Source organism: Mustela nivalis (genome assembly GCF_964662115.1).
Source record: "Mustela nivalis genome assembly, chromosome: 8".
Taxonomy (NCBI): domain Eukaryota; kingdom Metazoa; phylum Chordata; class Mammalia; order Carnivora; family Mustelidae; genus Mustela; species Mustela nivalis.
Window position 1 is genome coordinate 29,326,771 of NC_139027.1, and position 24,307 is coordinate 29,351,077.

The 24,307-nt window shown below is 40.1% G+C and overlaps 1 protein-coding gene across 1 annotated transcript in view; it reads right to left on the minus strand.

Moving 5' to 3' along the window:
• Window positions 1-24,307, minus strand: part of TTC27 (tetratricopeptide repeat domain 27) — a 172,042-nt gene that overhangs the window by 82,040 nt on the left and 65,695 nt on the right. The window contains exon 11 of the mRNA XM_082745658.1: window positions 1,003-1,098. Within this exon, the coding sequence (XP_082601784.1) occupies window positions 1,003-1,098 (96 nt within the window). The remainder of the gene's footprint in view (window positions 1-1,002; window positions 1,099-24,307) is intronic.

Genomic DNA, 24,307 nt, shown 5'->3' on the forward strand with positions numbered 1-24,307 from the left:
TGTCGTTAATTGCACTGGGCCTCAGTTTTCCTCTCAGTAATACTAAGAAACTGGACCTGGTATCTAAGTTGCCTTCAGGGCCAAAAAGTTTACGAAATAGGGGGGCCACACCCATAACATAGGGGCCTGAATCTCTATCCCAGTATGGAGCCTTAGGAGCTACACTAGTATTCTCACATCTCGGAAATAGAAAGGTAGTCAAGGGTTATCTCACCAGATAGAGCAAGAAACAAACGCTTTAAGTTGTTTTTGTCAACAGCTTGGTTAAAAGGTTCATTCTCAAGCAGGAGGTCCTAACCGGCTTTTACATATTAATTTCAAAAATGAAAGCTTCTGTGATTCTCTCACTACTTAATTTCAAGGATTCTATTTAATCTTGTCTTAAATTCCTTAAAGAAAAAAAAAAAATTTTTTTTAAGATTTTATTTTATTTGACAGAGATCACAAGTAGGCAGAGAGGCAGGCAGAGAGAGAGGGAGGAGGAAGCATGCTCCCCGCCGACCAGAGAGCCCGATGCAGGACTTGATCCCACGACCCTGGGATCATGACCCGAGCCGAAGGCAGAGACTTTAACCCACTGAGCCACCCAGGCGCCCCAAGAAAAAATTTTTTAAGATTCTATTTATTTATTTATTTATTTGGCAGAGAGAGACACAGCGAGAGAGGGAACACAAGCAGGGGGAGCTGGAGAAGGAGAAGCAGGCTCTCCACAGAGCAGGGAGCCCGCTGCAGGGCTCCATCCCCAGACCCTGGGATCACGACCTGAGCCAAAGGCAGACGCCCAACGACTAAGCCATACAGGCACACCTTAAAAATGTTTTCACTTAAACCAAAGGAGCATTTTGAAGTAATTGGCAATCCCCAGCTAGATACTTTTGTTCTTTCACTGAAATATTTGAAAACTCCAACATAAACTGAAAAATCATTCCTTTCTAATGTACTTAACTTTCTTTCAAAAGCAAAGTAGTTCCCATACCCAATGACAAACAGCAAGAAAAATACCTGAATGGCCCAGTGAGGGGGTACTTGACAGCAATAGAAAATCTTCAGACGTTCCAGTACAGATGTAGTCTTATCCTCAAACTGGTCGGCAAGAGCCTTAAAGAGGATACAACATAATCAGAATCCATATGTGTAATAAACTTTTTAAAAGATTTTATTTATTTATTTGACAAAGAGAGAGAGAGCACAAGCACGGAGAGCAGCAGGCAAAGGGAGAAGCAGGCTTTCCACTGAGCAGGGAGACTGATGTGGGACTTGATCCCAGGACCCCAGGATCATGACCTGAGCCGAAGACAGATGCTTAACTGACTGGGCCCCCACAAATCACTCTGATGAGGTGATGAAATGTGTGAATTTTTTCTTGAATTTCCTCAAACATTTAAAAAACTTTAAGATGAACCAACGTTAATATAAACATGTACACTAAAGACTTATCCAGAAAACAGTTTTTAAAACTTAGACTTCCTATAATGACCCACTCAAAGAACTAGCCTTAATTAAGTAGGCTTTTTACTTTTTCTACGAAAAACTGTTCTTTAGCCTATTTCACAACCATAATTCACTCTAACAATGGCACTTGATAATATAAATCAGAGAAAAATTATATGAAGAATTTCATTTAGGACTATCATCTCTGGAATAAAATGAAAGCAAAAGGTGGGTTGGTCTGTTTGGTCACAGAGGGCAAGTTTTCTTCCTCTTCAGCAACAGAGCTCTAAGGCAGGACATTTGTTCACACAAGACCATTCTTGAGCTACAGTGGACAGCTGCAAGCTTCATGCACTGAAGAGGCCTTCTGCTGTACTGCAATACCTACACTGAATAACTGAATTTCTGGAGCTACATCAGGAAGCAGATCATTAAGACCAAGATGGCAGACTGTGAGAAAAGTTACCAAGGCCAACTGCAATGTCAAAGGCTGGCACCATCCAGAGGTCAAATGATCGGTCATTAGAACAGCTTATATATTCAGCATCAAAGTGAATGCAGCCACACTCTTGAGTTTCTAAGCAAATGCATGGACAATGGCCCCGTTACCCTGATCGTCTTCACCTGACTTTTAATGTGTCATTTAGTTTATCGTAAGTATATATATTTTGTCTGACATATACTTAGACCTTCTCTCAACTATGAATTATCATTACCTTTTCTGCATATCGCAATACTCAAATTTTCTGTGTGTGTGTGTGTGCCAGTTGACTAGTTTTCACAAGGCTATCTTAGGAGGATTTCATGGTAACGAGAGGTCATTGTTAATTTTCTGAGGTCATTGCACATAGTGTGGTCATGTAGGAGAGGTCCTTGTATTTGAGGATGAGAAGCACCGTGTTGGCAACTTACTTTCCAATACTTTAGGATACCAAAAAACAGTTGCAGTGCACTTACAACTTTTCTATAAGTTTGATATTGTCTCAAATTTTTATGAATTTGTAAGACTGAAAACCTCAAAAAAAAGTAAGAGAGAAAGTCTACCTTTACCTTCCTCAGAAGAAAGAAAACAACAAGAGTCTAACATATCCCAGTACAAACCCAAGACAAGGAGATCAGTTTCTAAGCAGGGAAACTGCTCCCAAATTGGAGGTTTTCTATATTTTACTAGGTGGGAGATACATTTGTTAGCCTAAGAATATCCTGTAGAATTGACAGAATACTCATTACATCACTTCTTTGACAATCCAAGATGTTATTCAAGTCCGTCAGAACAAACTGAGACATAACCAGACTCTTAAACCATCTTGGTCAAAATATTTTTAAAGCTTTCTGGCCTTACTTCAGAGAAACTTAATAGTAAAAAGGTTGCATGCTTCTGCCCAAAGCTGTTTAGTTGTATGAGGGAGAGAAGAAAAACTTCTGGCTGAATACATATGGTTATAATACATAAATAAAAGGTTCACAGAATTAATTCATAAACGGGGGGCAAATTTTTCCTTTTATCTGTTTTTCTCTTGAAAAGAAAAAATAACCAATGCTTATTTAATAACAATAATACAAGCCCAAATCAACATCATAACACCTACTTCTATGAAACCCTAATTACATGAAAAATACTTTATTTTCAAACAAAACTCATGTTGCTTGCTATAGGTACTGCTTCTAGCTAAAACAGGCCAAGTGCTCAATCAAGACTTCCTAATATATTAATGGCCTGATGATTTCAGAGTATCTAAGTATCTCTGATATTCTCAGATACTCCCCAAAATCACAAAGACCACAGGAGAGAGATCAGAAAACCAACACTTACCTGAGCTGGATACCATGAATAAGCCCCCGCACGAGGACAGTCACGCTTCATAGGAATGTGATCAGGCCATAAGTATGTAATGACTATGACAGAATTCTCACCTATTTTCACTCCTGCACAAAATATACTTCTTCCTACTTTAAGTATGACAGCCACCTAAATAAGATCTACCTACCCATAAAATTAGGAACATTAAATTAATATACAAAAGAAAGGGATGATGGGGTGCTGCTGTTTGCCTATAACCTCTACTGAATTCAAAGGACTCTTTTCTATTTGCTAATTCACTACAAAGACAGGGACATCTTTACAATACATCACTAGATTTCTCGGAGCAAGATTTTTTTTTAGCAACTCATACTGAAATAATTCCATTATATCTAAACAAACTGGTGTCCTTTGCAGGCATGGTAAATAATTCTACCGTATACAAATAGACTTGAGTGTTTTATAGGAAAAATCAGGCTAGTCAGGATAAATGACCTGGATTCTAGGTTTATCTCCAATAAGCAAGTTGTTAAACCACAATGGTACCCATCCGTGGAAAGATCATTGCACTTTCAATGTTTGATGGGTGAATGGCTCTACCAAAAGAGTGTTTTGTTTCATTTCAAGGATTTGAGGAGGTTTGTTGGTTAGTTATAGCATCATCAACTGAACACAAGTTTTCTTAGAGGTAAACTAAAGACCCAGATAGTTTAGAAGACAATGGTAGGACGGTCAGTACCAGGCGATAGGACTGAAGGAAAGTGGATCTATGATCTATAGATCTGTGTGGATCTATGTGCATGAACATGGACATGAACAGTGCACTCCATGAGAAACTGGCCCTTTGCGAGCTTTCACATACTCCCAGAAATGTAGGTAAATGGTCTCTAATGCAGCAGCCTCTCCTTCTACCATTTTCTGTTTCCAGTTTCTAAATACAAGATTTTCATACCTGAAAGTCATAGGCCATCTGGTGAAAAGTTAAAATTGGTATGAGGAGGTGTTCTTTAAGGAAAGGTGGCAATGCCAAAAATGAAGAGACAGACACACAAATATACCCTCAATCAACCATTAAGAATTGGATCATTGAGAACTGAAAGCAAGACAGTATTCTCCAGGAGGGTGATGAGATGTGGATGAATGGGAAAGATGATGAGTAAGGAGCGAGGAATGGTCTAGGGCCCCGTCCAGAGGGGAAGAGCCAAGTCACAGAAAATTCACGTATACCTGCTGGGACAGACCAATGATGACTTCATGATGTATACATTGTTAAGATATGACACTGTTACCGAGTTTTAAGGCTCCCTTTTAATGTATTTTCTCCCCAAATGCTACTTCAAAGCATTTATACTTTGAGTATCCTTTGAGAAGATGTACTTGTGCTTACAGATTCCCTAATCTCATGCAAAAACCATTCTCAAACCTTTCAGGAGCCACAGTACCACAGGTCAGGAGATATTTTACAGAATAGGAAACAAAAGACTATGGCCACAGAAAGCAATGATGTGTCCGTCTTCTCACGGCTCTGTTTTCAGTAGGGAAAGATCTTCCACAAAAAGCTAGGGAAGATCAAGCCTACATTTTAAAATTAGTACATGGAGAATGATTTAGTATAGAAGGATAATTCTGAACAAGGTCTGGTATGATTTAGACCTTATTTATGTGCTCATATCTAAAAGTATGGCACACATATCTTCAAAAGAACAGAGCTAGTCCCTAAGGACCGACCCTTTCACTGAAGGTTATTCATTCTTGCTAGCGTGATATCAAAGTGTTCATCATCTTTCTGAAAAGCCAAGTAGAAATTAGCCGATAATCTAAAAGGTATGATTGATCATATGCCAAATCACCTTGCTTTGTTGTACAATCTCTGTGCATGTGAGTGTATGTGTATGTATGTGTATAAAGGAGGGTTGGATTTATTATAAAAGTATGCACTTAATCAAATATATCCAACAGTTGGGCTGAATAGCTTCCTCTGACAGGAGTCTGCAGTCATTCAGCTATGATTTACAAACCCCCGAATCCCAGAAAGTTGCCAATAAGATCAAGGGTAATGAGAATTAGACCTATTACAAACAGTATGTATCGACACCACCATTAACCTATTGTTAGACCAACTGTACCTTAGATATAGGAAACTGAAGCTTAGAGAAATAAAAATGACTTGCCCAAAGTCATAATGCTATGAAAAAAATAGCCTGCCTGATTCCTAAGACCAAGTTGACAGCTTTATTAAAATCTTACCTTCTAACTAAGCATAAAATTATCAGAGCTGTGAGAACAAACAGCACCTTCTCAGTGGTAAAATATTCAGAACTCCAGAACTGGTTGTCTTCCCCTCAACTTAAATCCCATAACACAGGAGTCAGGGTATGGCCTGGTCAAGAACTTCACTTACTGCTTCCTGTTCTCGACACAGAAAAGAACTTAGTGGGTGGGCTGGTAGAATCTGGGTCTACTAATGGGGGCTGGGAGAACCTAGATGTCTTCTTCTATGATTCCAGAGCAAGTAGATGAACATAAAAAGGCAGTTCTGAAGGAAGCCCAGATAGCCTCCTGGGAGCACTCCCCGTAGTCAGCCGTTCTTAAACTATTTGGTTTCAGGATGACTTTAAACGCTTAGAAATTATGTGGGACTCCAAAGAGCTTTTGTTTATGTGAGCTATAATCTATCAATACTTACCATATTAGAAATTAAAACTAAGAAATAATTAAATATTTATTAATTCATTTTAAAATAAAATAATAGATGCATTGTTTAACATAAATATGATGTTTTTAGGAAAAACAACTTTTTCAAGTCTTGAAAAACATTGACAATGCCTTACATTTTTGGACATCTCTTTAATGTCTCACATTTTAATAGATGACATCTGGGTTCTCATACATGCTCCTATAATCAATCTGTGGCAATATGATATTTTGACTGAAGTCTAGGAAGAAAATTTGGCCTCATCCAGCTATGTGGTTGGAACAGGGAAGAGTACATTAACAGCTTTTTCAGTTAATTGTAGACACGATTCTTTGATACTACACCAAAATTCAACACGTGGAGACTTCTTACAACAACTGCAATGTGGAATTTTAAATCCTATCAATGAACTTTTCTTTGTTACAGTAAAACACACTGGTAAACAAACAAACAAAATAAACACTCCCTCATCTACCTTAAACCTTCAATAAATCTTTTACAGATGCTTAATTTTTTTTTTAAGATTTTATTTATTTATTTGACAGACAGAGATCACAAGTAGGCAGAGAGGCAGGCAGAGAGAGAGGAGGAAGCAGGCTCCTCACTGAGTGGAGAGCCCGATTAGGGGCTCGATCCCAGGACCCTGGGATCATGACCTGAGCTGAAAGCAGAGGCTTTAACCCACTGAGCCACCCAGGCGCCCCCAGATGCTTGATTTTTTTAACATCCTGTATTAGTCATCTGGAAAATACACAGATCTTCCACATGTTGACATATTTCATATAATATTTAAAAATTATATGCCTTAATATCACCAACAATCTCAGGGGAAAACTCCTAACCAAATACCTAAAGTACTGGGAAACGGTCAAGTTTCATAGTTGGAGATATAAGTTTCCCAAAACTCATTTCTTTTTTCCTTAAAAGCTCAAGATTTTATCATTGGTAACAAATTACAGTAACTTATTCTCCTTGAAGTGATGAGCTCACTTCATGGATTGTTTTTCTGAGAAAATTTCTGCCAAATACCCAAGTTTGAATACCCTACATGTGTCAGTCGTTCTTTCAAGAAAAGAGAATGTTCTAAGAGCCAAGCAGGCAGCTCAGCTGTTTCCTAAGACAGTTACAGTACTTCAGCATGAGGCCCAACTTTCTTTCTTTCTTTTTTTTTTTTTTTAAAGATTTTATTTATTTGACAGACAGAGATCACAAGTAGGCAGAAAGGCAGGAAGAGAGAGGAAGGGAAGCAGGTTCCCTGCCGAGCAGAGAGCCCGATGCGGGGCTCGATCCCAGGACCCTGGCACCATGACCTGAGCTGAAGGCAGAGGCTTTAACCCACTGAGCCATCCAGGCACCCCAAGGCCCAAGTGTTTTCTAAGTGCTTCCCACTTCACCACATAGAATATTAGGAAAGATACAGTGTCAAGGGTAAAGACTTAATAACATAATATTCACTGCTTTGTCAAAGGCATCCAAAAAGACAACTTTTTTTAACTGACGGCGTGGCGGTGAAGCATACGATGACTCCCAGCACGGTTTGGAGCTCCCACCTTGATTCAGGTGAAGGGGCCAGAAGTCTGACGCCCCCACCCCGACACACACTGCTTCTGCTGATTCAGCATGCACAGACTGTCAAGGTAAATAATATCCTCGTATTATTAGGGAGATGATTTTGACCTGCGGGTATTCTGAAATGGTCTGGGACCCCTAGGGTTCTACAAATCACCCTTTGAAAACTGCTGACTTAGAATTAGCAGTGCGCTGTCTTGGATGCCATCCCCACATCTGCCCACCTCCAATTTCCTCCCCAAACTTCCCCTTGCTTAGTGTTTAAAGAAATATTTAATGGGTGGGGAGGAAGAAGGGGACAGAAAGAGAGAGAATCTTAAGCAGGCTCCACGGCCAGCACGGAGCCAACACGGGGCTCAATCTCACAACCCTGAGATCATGATCCGAGCCAAAATCACGAGTCTGATGCTTCACTGGCTGAACCACCCAGGTGCCCCAGGAAATACTTACAAGTTCTTTTTCATCATCTTTAAAAAAATTAGGAAAGGAGAACACAAGTCAGTCTGTTTATAATCTACAAGGATTGTGAGAGTGCAAAGGATAACATATTTGTAATTAAAACCTAAGTGGAAGTTTTAAACTCCAAGTATCACCTTTTCTAAAAAAGTTAAAGTAGTTAAGTTGAATGATAATTACACCCTACCTTCCTCAGTAGGTGTCAGGGCTAAGCTCCTGTCCTCAGAGCTCAATGTCCATTGGCCCCAGACTCTGATAAGAACACTCTCAACTAAGGTTCCTTCTGGTACATGGTCTCCTCTTAAATCACAACGCTGGCCTCCAGACCTTGTAAATGGCCTTTTAGCTCTGCTCTCTAAGCACTGGGATGTGAGACAGAAAAACATCTGGAGCTCCTAAAGACGAACGAACAGCTGACCTCTGCCCAAGGCGGTCTGTCTCAGAAGCGCCCATAATTGCCGACCACAAATCGCTGAGGGCTGGGCTGCAGACCTGTATTTTAACAAGCACCTCAGAAGTGGTTCACATGTCTGGGCAAGTTTGGGAAATGTTGCATAAAGCTGTTAGGATGTGCACAGGTATTCTCCGAGGAAAAACTGATGTTCCCGTTGAGTCAACCCAGTCCGACTCCGTCTACACAACTTAAACGTGTCTCTGCCTGGAATCTAACCAGAGTTATCGTTTAGTGTCACCTTTGGGAGCTGGTGTCCTTTCTTCCACCACTTTACTCAAGTTCCTTCGCTTTTACCTACTTTTTACATTTCCATAACTGTCTAGGGTTTTTAATCTCTGTGCTTACTGTTACTAATAAAGTTCATTTTATGCATATATCACTTGTCCCATTCTTTGTTCCACTTATCTATGAACTAACCAGTGCCTGTTTTGTACAAAACAATTACGATGAAACCCATGTCCTGGTTTTAGCCTCTCAGCCCTCTTGGCAGCCCCTTCACTTGGCCTTGGCAAAAGCCCCTTCTCTCCCGTCTGTGTGTTCTCCTCCGTCCCGGCACCTCGTCCGAGAGTGAGCATTCTATTTCCTTCCCCGTCCACCTAAACTGCTGGCCTTGAGAGGGAGAATTCTGTAACCCAAGCCTTTCTCACCAAAGCCTGTCTTCACTGCTTCCTGCCTGTGTTCATGCAATTCCTTTCCTCTAGATGATGCCAGGTCTTATACTGATCTTTTGTCTTTTTTAAGCCAGTTCTCATAGCTTCCTTGGAACACTGTAGCATGATGGATTAACTTGGAAAGCACGGATTTCAAAATCCATGGGAGACCTGGTTTGAATTCTAGCCCAGCTACAAGACCTTAGGTAAGTCACTTAAAATCTCTGCCCTTCATTTCTCTTACTAGTAAACATATAGATAATGCCTACAGGTTAGGATTTTTTGGCACCCGGCAGATAAGCCGTCAGTAAACAGTAGTAACTATGCACAATTCTAAATAAACAGTAGTTAGCCTTAATCATTCCAACATATAAAAGCACAGTAACAATCACACAAGCAAATCCTAGTACACCTTTCAGTAACTCTCAAATGCTGCAAATGGTGACTAATGCAGGTGAAGTACAGAGCTAGAATGGATACGTTGTCAACTTTCGGCTTTTTAAAAAACTCAACGGCATGTCTCAGTATATTAAAGGTGAAGCACTGTAATTACCCCCAAGTTTTTCAATTTTCCAGATTGCAATGACTGCTTTTAGTGAGTCATAAGAAGGATCATACTGATATTATCATATGATAATACCAGTCAAGATTTATTGAGGGTTTACTATGTACCAGGCACTATTCCAAGTGTTTCACAAACGTTAACTCTTCTGATCGCTCCACGTGTGTGTGCAGCAGGCACTACTTACTGCTCTCTTCGTTCCACAGACAGGAGGAGTGAAGCACAAGAGGCTAGGGGCCTTAACCTTGGGTACGTTATGTGATCTCTCTTTCCCCCTTGGGTTGTGAGGTCTGTGGACAACAGAAGCTGGTACTTTTCAGAAAACAGACCTTCTGATACTGAAGCAGGCAGAGAAAACCAGAGATGGGAGGATGCAGGCAGAGAAACGACAGAAAAAGACCTGATGATCTGTTTGAGCCCCTGAATCCAGCTGGCACGGAGACTGGCATACCCCAAGACTTCCCAGCAATAATGGCCAGGACATTTCCTTTCTTCCAGTCAGTCTAAAGGGGTTTCTGTCCCTCCAATGAAAAGATTCTTACTGAAACCTGTTCTTAAAATTTTACTGAAATAGAAGGGTAAAGGGTTTGGAAGACTCTAAACATCAATCTGACCTTCACAAGCACCTTTAGGAGAAGGATGTTCAAAATAAGTATAAAAATCAAATGCAATTTCTCAAAGTTTAAAGCCATACCCACTCATTAGGCAAGCCCAGTACAGCCACCGTCAGCGGGAATTACTAGACTGCCTGTCCCACAAGGGCCCATACTCTCCCACTCATGCAAATGGTTGCACATCAAGGTCAATACTAAGCCCACCAAGTACAATGCATGAGGATGTGCTTTTATGAAGCGCGCGCTCTCTCCCTCTCTCTCTCTCCCCCTCCCTCCCTCTCTTTCTCTCTCTTTCTCTCTCTCTCTATATATATATAAATAACAGAGCACACACATATCCCAAGATGCTAAAATATGAGAGAGAAGTCTTTAATGCAGAACAAATGACTAGTCTGTGATACTAAGAAAAATCTTCGGTTTTTTGGGATGTTGAGAAATACAGAGTGAACATATTTCTAGTTAATTAAGTAAATTCGTGGACTCTAGTGCTCTTATCACTTCTAACAACCTCAAAAAGTAGTGATTAATCCACATAATTCATCACTTTTTAGGAAACCCTGTAAGGAAAAACTAACATTCCTTTATCTCTTTTCCCTCCCCTTGAAAAAATACAGCCAACCAAACTGTGAATTACTACCTTCTGGGAATGCTACGTTAACCTCTGTGATCACGGAGATTGCTCTGTTCCTGTTAGCTCTGGCACTGGGCTGAAGGTCTGGCCTGGAATGATATTAGAAAGGCTGGTCTCTACAGCTCGTGGATTACTCAAGTGCCAGACAAAAATTTAATCTTTAATTTAGCCAATCCCCAAATAGTCTTGCTAATAAGTAGCTAATTCAAACATGATTTTTTTCCCCAAATTCAACATTCAGCAAACATCCACTGAATGCCTATTCTAAGAATACAAAAATAAATGAGAGAACCTGACCCCTCAAGAAGCTCACATTCTGGATGTAAAGATAGAAAGGTTTCCAAACAAAGTATAATACCATTAAGTAAGTGCAAAAATACAGTTTTGGAAACAGTTTGGGGCACCTGGGTGGCTCAGTCAGTTAAGTGTCTGCCTTTGGTGCAGATCATGATCTCAGGGTCCTGGGATGGAGCTTCACATCAGACTCCCTGCTCAGTGGGGAGTCTGCTTCTCCCTCTGCAGCTCTCCCTGCTTGTTCTCTCTCTCTATCAAATAAATAAATAAAATCTTAAAAAGATAGAAGAAAAAAAAAAAAAAACACAGTCCCAGAAATAAACCACATAAGTATGGTCAGTTGATTTTTGATTTTTCAACAAAAGGACCAACCAGGTGGTGAGGAGAAAAAGTATGGACAGTTACAATGGTCTTGGTAAGAAATGATGAAGATATTAAAGTGGTATAATTCTCTTACTAGTTATGGGATAAAACAACTTCAGAAATCCTTTCTCACAAAACTCAGAATGAAGCTAAGATGGGTCAGAAGTCTGGGTCTGCTGGGAAATGCCTTATCTGGCTGAAGGATGGGAGGTCCCAGGTAGGCATAAAATATCCCTCACCCCTGTGTCAATGCCAAGGGGAGTTTCTGGCACTGGCTGCCACAGGATGCCATCCTATAAAGATGGACAGCTTGCTGGGAAACTGGGGAGTACTAGGGAGCTCTTACCTGCATCTGAGAACATGCCTCCAGCAAAGTATAACTAAACATTATAACCTACATTTGGGTCCCTCACCTTCTTTCTTACAGTCATGGCCCCATCTCTTTAAGAGAACCACATACTGGGGCGCCTGGGTGGCTCAGTGGGTTGGGCCACTGCCTTTGGCTCAGGTCATGATCTCAGGGTCCTGGGATCGAGTCCCGCGTCGGGCTCTCTGCTCAGCAGGGAGCCTGCTTCCCTCTCTCTCTCTGCCTGCCTCTCCATCTACTTGTGATTTCTCTCTGTCAAATAAATATATAAAATCTTTAAAAAAAAAAAAAAAAAAAACAGAGAACCACGTACTTACGTAACTATTCTAAAATTGAGGGGCGCTGGGTGGCTCAGTCAGCTAAGTGGCCGGTTCTTGATTTTGGCCCAGGTCCTGATTTCAGGGTCCAGAGATGGAGCCCTGGGTTGGGTTGCTTGCTCAACAGGGAGTCTGCTTGAAGAGTCTCTCTCCCTCTCCCTCTGCCCCTTTCCCTGCTCACACACATGCATGCTCTCCCTCTCTCACTCTAAAATAAACAATTTTTTTTTTAAATAAAGTTGAGATGGTCCACATAAGCTGGCTTTCTACCCCAAACTCCTGCCCTCCTGCCAAGTGCTCTTGATGACTACAGGCAGAGGGCAATTCTACTGTGATGCCTTGACCCAGGGTCTGGCTTTGGTCTAGCAGCAGAAAGGGAGGCCTTATGTTAACATATTTGATTCAGAGCTAGTTCTGCATATTATCAACCTCATACACATTTTCTGAACTGTTAGATCTTTTTTCTGACCCTGCCATCCTGTCCTTGAAACACCTGAACCTTGCTCTTGACAAACAGGTGTCTCTATGAAGCACTTGAAGCCTTTTGTATCTGTTGCAGTCTCCCTAAGTTCAATGGTCCAAGAAAACCTCACAGATTGTTTAGTTTACCTGTTGGGTTGTCACTCTGATGAAGGTGACCCAATATTCTAGGCTATGACTTCTGTGACTTACTACCACTGGCTGATGCTTCAGACAATGACTGAGAGAAGGTCTTCCTCACAGAGTGTCTGTATCTCTTGTTACTGGCTCTTCACTTGGGATCTTGGCACTGCGACCAGCTCCTCTGGATACCTTCTCTGGCCCCTAGGCCAAAGCACACTGCTGCTTGCTCGCACCATCTAGGAGAGGCTTTCCAGATCTTACATGTCTTGTTGGAGGAAAGCAATCAGGGAATAAAGCAACAGGATATACGGAGCCTATCTGAAAAGAGAAGCATCTGTTACAACATCAGTTAACTCAGATCCAAAGTTTAAGGCCCTAGGGGAAGGTGTAGAAGGAAGATTCTTGGCAATCCTAACGGAGTCTGCCAGTTAGACACACCCTGGCCAGGTGTGCAGTATGTAGTCAGCCCTTCCATTCCAGGGAAAGGTCTCTCAGACAAAGAAACCCATATAACCACAGACAGAGCTCACATTAACCACTAGTACAATGAACACTGGTGATCATCAGGAAGTTAAGGAAAAGCAAGATCAAGAAAAGAAGGGCCAAGATGAACATATAAGATAATTTACTATTGAGGAGAGAGAATTCATGGAAAGAAGAGAATTTTTAAAATTCTAATTAACAATGTGCGAAGAAATTAAATGAGGTATCACATCAATAAAACAATAAAAGGGTATCAGAAAGAACAATCAGAAAAATACAGGGGCACCTGGGTGGCTCAGTGGGTTAAGCCTCTGCCTTCAGCTCAGGTCATGGTCTCAGGGTCCTAGGATTGAGCTCAACAGAGAGCCTGCTTCCCCCTCTCTCTCTGCCTGCCTCTCTGCCCACTAGTGCTCTCTCTCTGTCTCAAATAAATAAATAAAAATCTTTAAAAAAGAAAAATACAGAATTCTGAAAATTAAAAATTGTCAAGTATTATTTTTAATGAAATAAAGGGAATTAAGAGTGGACTAATCTTGATGAGCACTGAGAAAAATGCATAGAATTATTGAATCACTATATTATACACCTGAAAATAACTGTTTAAAAAAAAAGGAGAAAGAAAGAAAAAAAATTATCAAAATAAAAAATTATAAGGATAAGCACAATAATATTAGGAATTAAGCTAATAACCAAAACTAGTGATCTAGAAAAAAAGGTTAAAGAAATCTCCTATGACATCTAAGAAATACAAAGAAAAAGAAAGCACAAAAAAAAAGTTAAGAGTCATACAAGGTAAATTCAGTAGGTCTCACAGAAGTTTACTAGAATCCCTACTGCAGAATCAGACTATAGAAGAAGACTTTAAAAAAATGGGGAAGTATAATTAAAGAAATAAATGTAAGAAAATACCCTTGAACTACAGAGACATGACTGATCACATTTAAAGAACCACCGTGTACTCCCAAGAGAATAATAACAGTTATGACATTTGTTAAGCACCTCCTTCCTGAGAGACACTGTTCTAAATATTAACTCATAAAACCCTCATAGTAAGTATATTAATCTTATTATACACATGAAGAAACTGAGGCACCAAGAGGTTAGGCAACTTGTGCAAGACAGAAGCAGCTTGTACATGGTAGAGATGGGATCTGAACCACATTGTACAACTCCGGAACCCATGCTCACATTCAAACATCTGTAATCCCAAGCACGGAGAGAAAATTCTAGAAGTGTTCTAAAAGACAAGAAAAAATCACTTAAAATGAACAATAACGGGGTTCCTGGGTGGCTCATTTGGTTAGGCAGCTCAAACTATTTCAGTTCAGATCATGATCTCAGGGTTGTGGGATCAAGCCCCATGTTGGGCTCTTTACTCAGCGGGGAATCTACTTGAGATTCTCTCTCTCCCTCTGCCCCTCCCCCTGCTTGTACTCTCTCTCTCTCTCAAAAATATATAAATAAATCTTTTTTTAAAATGTAATGGTAATCAAACTGCCACTTATCAGTAAACTGGGATGCTGGACAATATTAAAGAAATGATCTCATTTACAGTTCCATGGAAAGATGATTTTGAAACTAGAATTTGATACCCAACCCAACTAATAAATTCTGCTGGAAAAATACATTCACAAAGACTCAAATTTTACCACCCATGTCCTTCAGATGAAAGTTACACAGGAAGTAACATAAAAAGACAAGGAAAACAATGAATGTAACAACAAAGATCAAAGAAACAGTGGTAGCTATGACCTAGGAGTTTTAAAAAAAAGGCGAAAAAGGAACAAATGGAGAATCCCCCAGACCCTGATTGCTGTGACAGCCTTTGTCAAGTAGCAAAAGTTCAGAGACAAAGCATATGATTTTTTTCTCTATAGGTACAATCACAGTATTTGATTATATAATTAAAATAGTCACATAATCATAATTATACTATAAAACTGATTTAAAATTTTAAAAATCAACATATGGCTAAAAACAGATGACATAAATTACAGAATAAAATGTAGAGTAACAATCCCTAACCATCGCAAAAAAAAGTCATAAAAATTGAAGAGGGGATAAGAGATGTACTGACTTATCCATATTTCACAGTGTGGAGGCAACAGACTCTATCTAAAATTGATAAATTAAGGGGCACCTGGATGAGTCAGTTGGTTAAGCATCCAACTCTCGGTTTCAGCACAGGTTGTGATCTCAAGGTCATGAGATCGAGCCCCACATCAGGCTCCACACTCAGAGTGGAATCTGCTTAAGATTTTCTCTCCCTCTCCCTCTGCTACTGCCCCCCGCTCCCCCTAATAAATAAATCTTTAAAAAAAAAGTTGAAAAATCAAGAAAAAGAGTATAAGCATTTAAAGAAGTATAATATTATAATTATATTATGATATTATATATTATAGTAACATAAATATTTAAAGTTATAAAGGAAATTACTAGAACAACAACAAAAAAGAAGCTGCTAAAAAGTGAACTGGAAATTGGAGGAGAATTTACATCTTGCACCTGAGATCCTTCTGAGTAGACTTTTTTTACTATGTGTAGTATGAAAGCTTCTAACATGCAGTTTAAAAATCAAAATACGGGGGCGCCTGGGTGGCTCAGTGGGTTGAGCTGCTGCCTTCGGCTCAGGTCATGATCTCAGGGTCCTGGGATCAAGCCCCACATTGGGCTCTCTACTCGGCAGGGAGCCTGCTTCCTCCTCTCTCTGCCTGCCTCTCTGCCTGCTTGTCATCTCTCTCTGTCAAATAAATAAATAAATAATCTAAAAAAAAAAATCAAAATACGTTAATTAAAGGGCACCTTCAAAAATAGGGGATAGGTTCAATAAATCACAGTGCCTCCATTTAACAGAGTGACATAGGGCTGCTGGAATGAGTGAGCTAGCGCCACAGGTACTGGCGCACAGAGCTGATCAGGCTGTTCCTTAAGAGGCAAAAAGGGGGGCGCCTGGGTGGCTCAGTGGGTTAAGCCGCTGCCTTCGGCTCAGGTCATGATCTCAGGGTCCTGGGATCGAGCCCCGCATCGGGCTCTCTGCTCAGCAGGGAGCCTGCTTCCTCCTCTCTCTCTGCCTGCCTCTCTGCCTACTTGTAATCTCTCTCTGTCAAATAAATAAATAAAATCTTTAAAAAAAAAAAAAAAGAGGCAAAAAGGTATAAAGTAATACAGACTGCACGATCCGACTGAGGTTTAAGCGTACCGTTTATTTATGCAGAGAAATAAGTCTAGAAGGTTACCAATTGAGACTGGAAGGTAAGCAAGGTGGGGGGAAAACACAGTTTTTCTCTTCTGCTTCTCCATTGCTTACACTTTTTATAATTAGCAGGTATTACTTCTATAATTAAGAGCAATTAAAAACAGTGACATAGGTTAAAAAAACAAAACATACTTTGCCACTACTAACCACGGACCTGGTCCAGGTGTTACATATAATGCCAGCTGAGTGGTTTTCCCTCAGTGCAAAAAATAATGTGAGGACCCCTTTATGAAATTATCCAAAAACAAGTACAAGGCTCACTGTATAATTCCTGACATTATCAGTTTTTCCCTAATTAAGGTTTTTGTTATGACATGCCTTTAATCATTACTAGAAATTAAACAGCCATGTAAAGAAGGGCTATTGGCTTTCTTTCTTTCTTTTTTTAATTTATTATTTTAGAGACTGAGGAAAAGAGAGATCTCTTGACTGATGTGGGGCTCGATCTCACAATCGCGAGATCATGACCTGAGCTGAAACCAGGAGTGGGATGCTTCTCTGACTGAGCCACCCAGGCTCCCCAGGACTATCAGCTTTTAAAAGAGAAGTGTTTTAGCCTATACGGGAGCGATACTCTCCACAACAGCACCAATCATCCTGTTCTGGACCCTTCTCCCTCCAGAATCAAACATGATGGAAAACATCTATTCCATCAAAGCATGGGTACAACTCTAGTATTAAAAACAGATGTTCTTAGAAAACTAAAACTTGTTTAAAAAATGTTAAAAATCAATTAACTACTACAGTAAAAAAAAAAAAAAAAGTAAAATGCAGTAGAAGAGTCTCTAGTGACAGAAAACTGCTATAATCGCCAATTCCCAGTTCAATGCATTATCCTCCCAGAAATTCAAAGGGGAAGGAAAAGATCCCTGTTGGAAAATCATCTTTAGAGGCCTAGCTACTTGAACACGGGCAGGCTGTCCTTACTAGATTAACGGGGTTAAGAGATGATTGAATAGGGGCGCCTGGGTGGCTCAGTGGGTTAAGGTCTCTGCTTTCAGTTCAGGTCATGGTCCCAGGGTCCTAGGATCGAGCCCCGCATCGGCTCTCTGCTCAGCAGGGAGTCTGCTTCCCCCTCTCTCTCTGCCTGCCTCTCCGCCTACTTGTGATCTCTGTCTGTCAAATGAATAAATAAAATCTTTAAAAAAAAATTTTTTTTAAATAAATAAATAATAAAAATAAAATTTGTTAAGCAAGATTATTTTAATAATGAACATAAAATCATCAAAAGCAGGGTATGAATAAGGACTAGAGAATATAATCTCACTTTAATTCTTGCTTCTGAATCCTAACCACTCAATGTTTCCATAAACATCATTTTCTTCATCATGACCATCAAACATACAGTCATTAAAGAACTCCAGCCTAGGATAATTTTCACAAGATAGGTGTTTTAAACGGACTGTCCTCAATTTGAAGCTCCTTCTTCCTCGATGGATCTTGTAACATTGGTTTATTTACTTTCGGTGGGATGCAATATTCTCCCTTTAAGTCTGGCCTGTCTCAGAAATCCCTCCCAAATCGCCATCTTCGGGACTTGCCATCACATCGTTCCATGTAGCTGCTCATCACTGTGCCCCTTAGTCACGACTCTGTCCTTAAGCAGCCAGGCCATCGGGGCGAGTCACCTGACCTCATCCCACGTGCACTTCCTCAACTCGTAATATGACAAGACTAAGCTTTTCCCCTAAACAGCTCCTTCTGGCTTATTTTTCTTTCAGCTTTAACAGCTTATCGTTTTATCACGTTATAACAGCTGAGGAAGGAAACAGATTTTCACAGAAACTAAAACAGAATTTCTTCTAAACATTGTTTTATATATAGGTATTTAAAAAACCATTTTCCTCTTATTCTTCAGGGATGCAGCAACTTCAACAAACACAGGACTATCAAACGCTGAATCAGAGAATTGGCAAGAGTTCAGATGATGAGGTAAATGGCTCAACAAGGGACAGAAAATTAGACAAATCCTGCATTCATGCAGTCACATGATCTGGCTAATTTCCAAAATTTCTGGGTTGGGGCGTGAAGTGATTTTCTCTGTGGTATCACCCTGTAAAGGCAGAAATAACAACTCCTCATCTTGTTCTATAGGCAAAAGTATATAGCTCTATTCAGAATGCAGGATTTGGATGGCAGACGGGGAAATATGAGACATACGATGGCCAAGACACGGCAAGATGTGAGAGAGCACAGTGACGTGGCTCCTTCTTTAAACCTATTTTCCTCAAACACATCCTTTTGTTATTTGATGCCCAAAAATATAATGTGTATAATTCAGAGAATAACATAAATTTCAAATTAAAAAGATATGCTATGTACTTATGGACAAATTTACTGCTCTACTTTTTGAGTTTAACTGCCGCTCCAAAAGAAAACTGAAAGACGACTTAGTTATTTCCTATGCCAAGGTTAATGTAAGAGATGAAAGTAAAGCCAATCATTTCCAAGTCAGTATATCTTTCATTAATAAATAAATGTAATCTAGTACTATTTAAAGCTGAAACAAACAAACAAACATACAAAAAAACCATTTAAACTGTTTCCCCAAAATAAAATTTGAAAAATTTATGTGTGGTCGCCTTGACCAAAAATCTATACAAAAATATGCATATTTGATCACTTTAACACTTGGTTATTTCAATATTCTGCTTAGTGTGAAATGAGCTTTTAATAAATAAACTTCAATACAACAGGAGCAATTCAGCAAGAATAATTTAAAGTGCTGGTCATGAAGCCACATCTTTACCTTCCTTCTTTGCTCGACACTGGGCCCAGGTGCAGGGAGTGTGGTGCACACATGGTCCCCGGCTGTCAACTGTCTCAGCGTCCCCTACAGCCACTGACAGCACCTGGCCTGAGGTCTCGCCCCCTTCCAGGGCCGCCTATATCTCCAGTGGTGGGGAAGGGAAGGTAGAAGGTCAGGGGGACACTCACCCTGGCAAATAGCCTGAGCTGTCTTGGGCCTGCACCTCCGTGTAACTTCTTCCTCAGCCCAATCCCACTCTCTCCTGTTACTCTTCAAGTGGCACGGAACCCTGATCTCTGTGTCTCACTGTTTTGTTTAAAACAATCTGTGACAATAACATAAAGGGCTCTGAGATACAATGTTACTCCGTGAAAAGAAGTAAAATACGGTTAAAACAGTATGTGACAAACCGTAGAGCACATAGTAGGCCCTCAATAAATTTGAACTGTGAGCAGGAAGAAAAGCAAAAAGGACATAGTAACTGCAATGTATTTTGCAGACAGAGGGAGGGGGCTGAAAAAGTTGAGGTAGAAAATAATTCCAAGACTAAAAATCTGACCCTTGGAATGTAAGCTCCTGAAAGCTGACATATTAATTATCTTAGCATACCCAGGGCCCAGTACAATACCTGGTACATACTAAGAATTCAATAAATATTTGCTAACTGGGAAGTTAGTAGTACTGACATTTATAGTAACTTGGTAACCCTCTTGTGGGTTTGCCAAACTATGCCAACACAGAGAAGTTCTGGAAGGGAACGTGGGATTTTTGTTTTCATGGAATTTTTGTTTGTTTTATATTTACATGGATTTTTTTGAACAAAAACTTCACTTAATCCAAATAAAGGTCTGCTTTTACATGGCAACTAAGACTTTTAAATGCAGAGGAGCTATTTCTTTAAAAAAAAATTTCTTTAAAGTTCTTAAAGACTGTTTTTAAGTGCTCACGATACCTTTCTTTGAAAAATAATCTTACTCTGCACATTTTCCCCTACGAGTTTAAATTTCAGCAGCCATACCAAAGAAAATGTTAAAAGTTTGACCATCTTTCATTTTACCTTCAGTTTCTTTGAAGGCAAATTAACTGACTTCTCTATCTTAGAACAACACCACAAATCACTCTTGGATCGGTGTTTTCTTTTTTTTTTTTTTAAGATTTTATTTATTTATTTGACAGAGAGAGATCACAAGTAGGCAGAGAGGCAGGCAGAGAGAGAGAGGAGGAAGCAGGCTCCTTGCTGAGCAGAGAGCCCGATGCGGGACTCGATCCCGGGACCCCGAGATCATGACCTGAGCCGAAGGCAGCGGCTTAACCCACTGAGCCACCCAGGTGCCCCTGGATCGGTGTTTCTATCCATACTAAATCTGCTCCCAGTAAGCAGGCCTATGAAAGTAACCCCCAGGGACGCCTGGGTGGCTCAGTTGGTTAAGCAGCTGCCTTCGGCTCAGGTCATGATCCCAGTGTCCTGGGATCGAGTCCCACATCGGGCTCCTTGCTCAGCAGGGAGCCTGCTTCTCCCTCAGCCTCTGTCTGCCATTCTGTCTGCCTGTGCTCGCTCTCTCTCCCTCTCTCTCTGAAGAATAAATAAAATCTTAAAAAAAAAAAAAAAAGAAAGAAAGTAACCCCCAATTGAGGTCTCTGCTTCTATTCTCATTCTCAAATGTTACCATACCCTAAGACTCTCCTTGAAACTCTGACTTCTGTCATGTTACCCATAGTTCCTTTTACTCCAAGGGGAAAATCCACACTCTGGAGCCTTATACCAGAACTAGAACAGTTAGCCCTTCCCAGCATTTTATGTCATGCTGTTCTCCGGCATGAACCAGACTGAAGGACTCTGTACTCCACACACTCCAAAATACGCTGTCCCTAAGTCACCTCCTCCTCCTTCCTACCAGCCTTGTAGACAGTACCGAGTTACGCTTATGATTATTTGGTAAATTGGAACATACTTTACCCAGTATTTACATCTCATTATTTATTCCTTCTGACGTTGCCAGTTAAAAATCTAACTCAAGCCTCATTAAAATAAGAAACACCTGGACCTAGGACATGCACTGACCTCCCCCACCCCCAACACTTTCATCATTTAGGTTCTGGGCAGGAGCTGCCTATAGACCTGGAAACCAAACAAGCATCAGTGATCTGTATACCTCCAGGAACATCAATAAAGTGCTCTCAGCTTGGTCCATACAGGTTAAACTACTATAAAATGAAATTTTAAAAATATACTTATTAAGCAAGATACAATTTTCTTTCTCGTTTATAAATCCAGTGGTAAGTGACCCAGAGCTGGTAAAAGAGCTCTGCATTCCTCAACACATGGCATCTCTGATCTAAGGTGGCAGACCACTTCTCCTGACTTTCTAGGCAACAGGAAGGAATAAAATACCAGGGGAGTATACACGCTCCCTTGTAAGGACATGATCCAGAAGTGGTATACGTCACTTCTATCCACATCTGTTATTCAGAACTGAATCACATGGTCCCTCCCACCTGCAAAAGAGGATGGGAAGTCTTATGCCTGGATAAAACTCAGGTTCTAAAACCAAAAGGAGAATGGATAGTTGGGTATAATTAGCATTCTCAGACACAGATTATCCACTTCTGCTTTTACTATAGCAACAAACAATATACTCTATCTGAAGCTTATCTTATTCACGTGAGCTGAAATTCCATCAAAATAAAAAATTAACAGTAACGTAAGTAATGACAGCATAAGATTATATCCCAATGAATAAAATAGAAACCCACAAGTCCGCACTCTCATCAATAAATAAGTGAATAAATAAACAAATAAAAAGAAAATAAAGCTCTTACCTATAGCAGAATACCAACTAAGATATTATACAGTCATTATAAAATGAGAAAATTGCCACTTGGCAATCATCATGATAACTTCCCCTGTCAAGAAACCTCAATAAATGCTAAAACAAGTGGATAAAAATTGGATGATAATCTCAAAGTAACTACCCCCAAATGCTTACTATTTACAAGGTAAAGAGTAAATAACTTTACATTGGGGAGAAAATCCACAAACATGGCCTTATTCAGTGATCAAAGAGCATCTCGGGACAACTCGTAGCATCTGGTCCCCAAGAGGGACGGAGTGAGAAGAGTACACCACCGCCTCTGGAAAGTTACTGTCAAAACTGTGTAACCTGAATCTAATCATGAGAAAACATCACAGTCTCCAAAATAACTGGCTGGTAACCTTCAAAATCATCAACCCCGCATAAGTCAAGCAAGGCCTGAGAAAATGTTCCAGACGAAGGAAACTGAAAGGGTGAGGCAGCTCCATGCTGTCCTTGGATCCTTTTGCTACAAAGGACATTATTAGGACAACTGATAAAACTCAACTGGGGTCTCCTCAGAAGGGTGGATGGAAGTTCTTCACATCACTCTTTTTTTCTTATTTTCTCTTTTTTTTTTATAGAGGGAAAGAGGGGTGGGGAGAGGGACGAGAGAAACAGAGAGAATTTTAAGCAGGCTCCACACCCTGTGCAGAGCTTGACACTGGGCTTGATCCCATGACCCTGCAATCATGACCTGAACCGAAATCAAGAATCAGATGTTTAACTAACTGACCCCCCCAGGGACCTCTCTTCACATCGTTCTTAAGACTAAATTGTTCCAAAACAAAAAATACATTTTTAGCAATACCACTGTCATTGACTTCATGAAATCCTACATCTTTTGCAAATTTCAAATTTTTCTTGGCAATCAATCTGCATCACAGTTAGGTTATTAAACAATTTGTGAAAGAGACTAAATGCTATTTCGTCAACAGACGAGAAAAAACGTTAGTAATAAATGGAGATGATGCCTGAATGCAGATTAATTTTGATTATTTTTGCATTAGGGTGAATTCTATTTCCTTTTACAATCTGTACCTGTGGAACCACATCTTATTAATTCTTATATTGTCTCTTTCAGTACTCATCACAAACCTATGCTATAAGTACTATTACTATCCTCTTTTGCAGATGATAAAAATGAAGCTTAGGGGTGTGATAGGATAACAATATTTGATTTCCATCCCTCATTCCTAGTATACAGCTTTTAAAATTCTCATAACTTCCTGAGTAGTAGGGGTTAAAGAAGCATCTTTAGTTTTTTGTAATAAGCCCTTTGCCCCATTCTTTAGTTCATGATACCGAGGTGACTACTGGAAGATGGGTTCTAATTGAGATAGGAACCAACCAGGGGTTAGAGGACTGGAAGTTTCAGCCACACTTCCAACTCTGGAAAAGGGAGCAGGGCTGGGGATTGAGTTAATCATCAATGGCCAAAGACTTAATCAATCATGCCTACATAATGGAACCTCCGTAAAAACCAGAAAACAGGTTTACAGAGCTTCCAGGTTGGTGAGCCAACTGCATGCTGGGAAGGTGATGTACCCCATACTCCACAAGAACAGAAGCTCCTGTCCTCAGGACACTTCCAGACCTCATCCTATGTACTGCCTCACCTGGCTGTTCATCTGTATCCTTTATAATAAACCAGTAATAGTAAAGTAAACCAGTAATAGTAAAGTTTCCCTGAATTCTGTGAGCCGTTTTAGCAAATTACTGGACTCCAGGTAAGGGTCAGTAGAACCCTTGATTTTTAGCCAGTGAGTCAGAAACAGACCTGAGGCTCGCATCTAAAGTGGAGTACAGTCGTGCAGGGGTGGTTCAATATTTGCAAATCAATCAAAATGATATATTACATTAATGAAAGAAAGGATAAGATCCTCTCAATAGATGCAGAAAAAGCATTTGACAAAATGCAGCATCCATTCTTGATAAAAACCTTCAACAAAGTAGGTATAGATGGAACATACCTCAACATCATAAATGCCATATATGAAAGACCCACACCCATAATATCACCTTCAATAAGGAAAAACTAAGAGCTTTCCCTCTATGGTCAGGAACAAGACAGGGATGTCCACTCTTACCATTACTATCTAACAGAATACTCTAAGTCTTACCTCGGCAATCAGACAACAAAAAGAAATAAAAGGCATC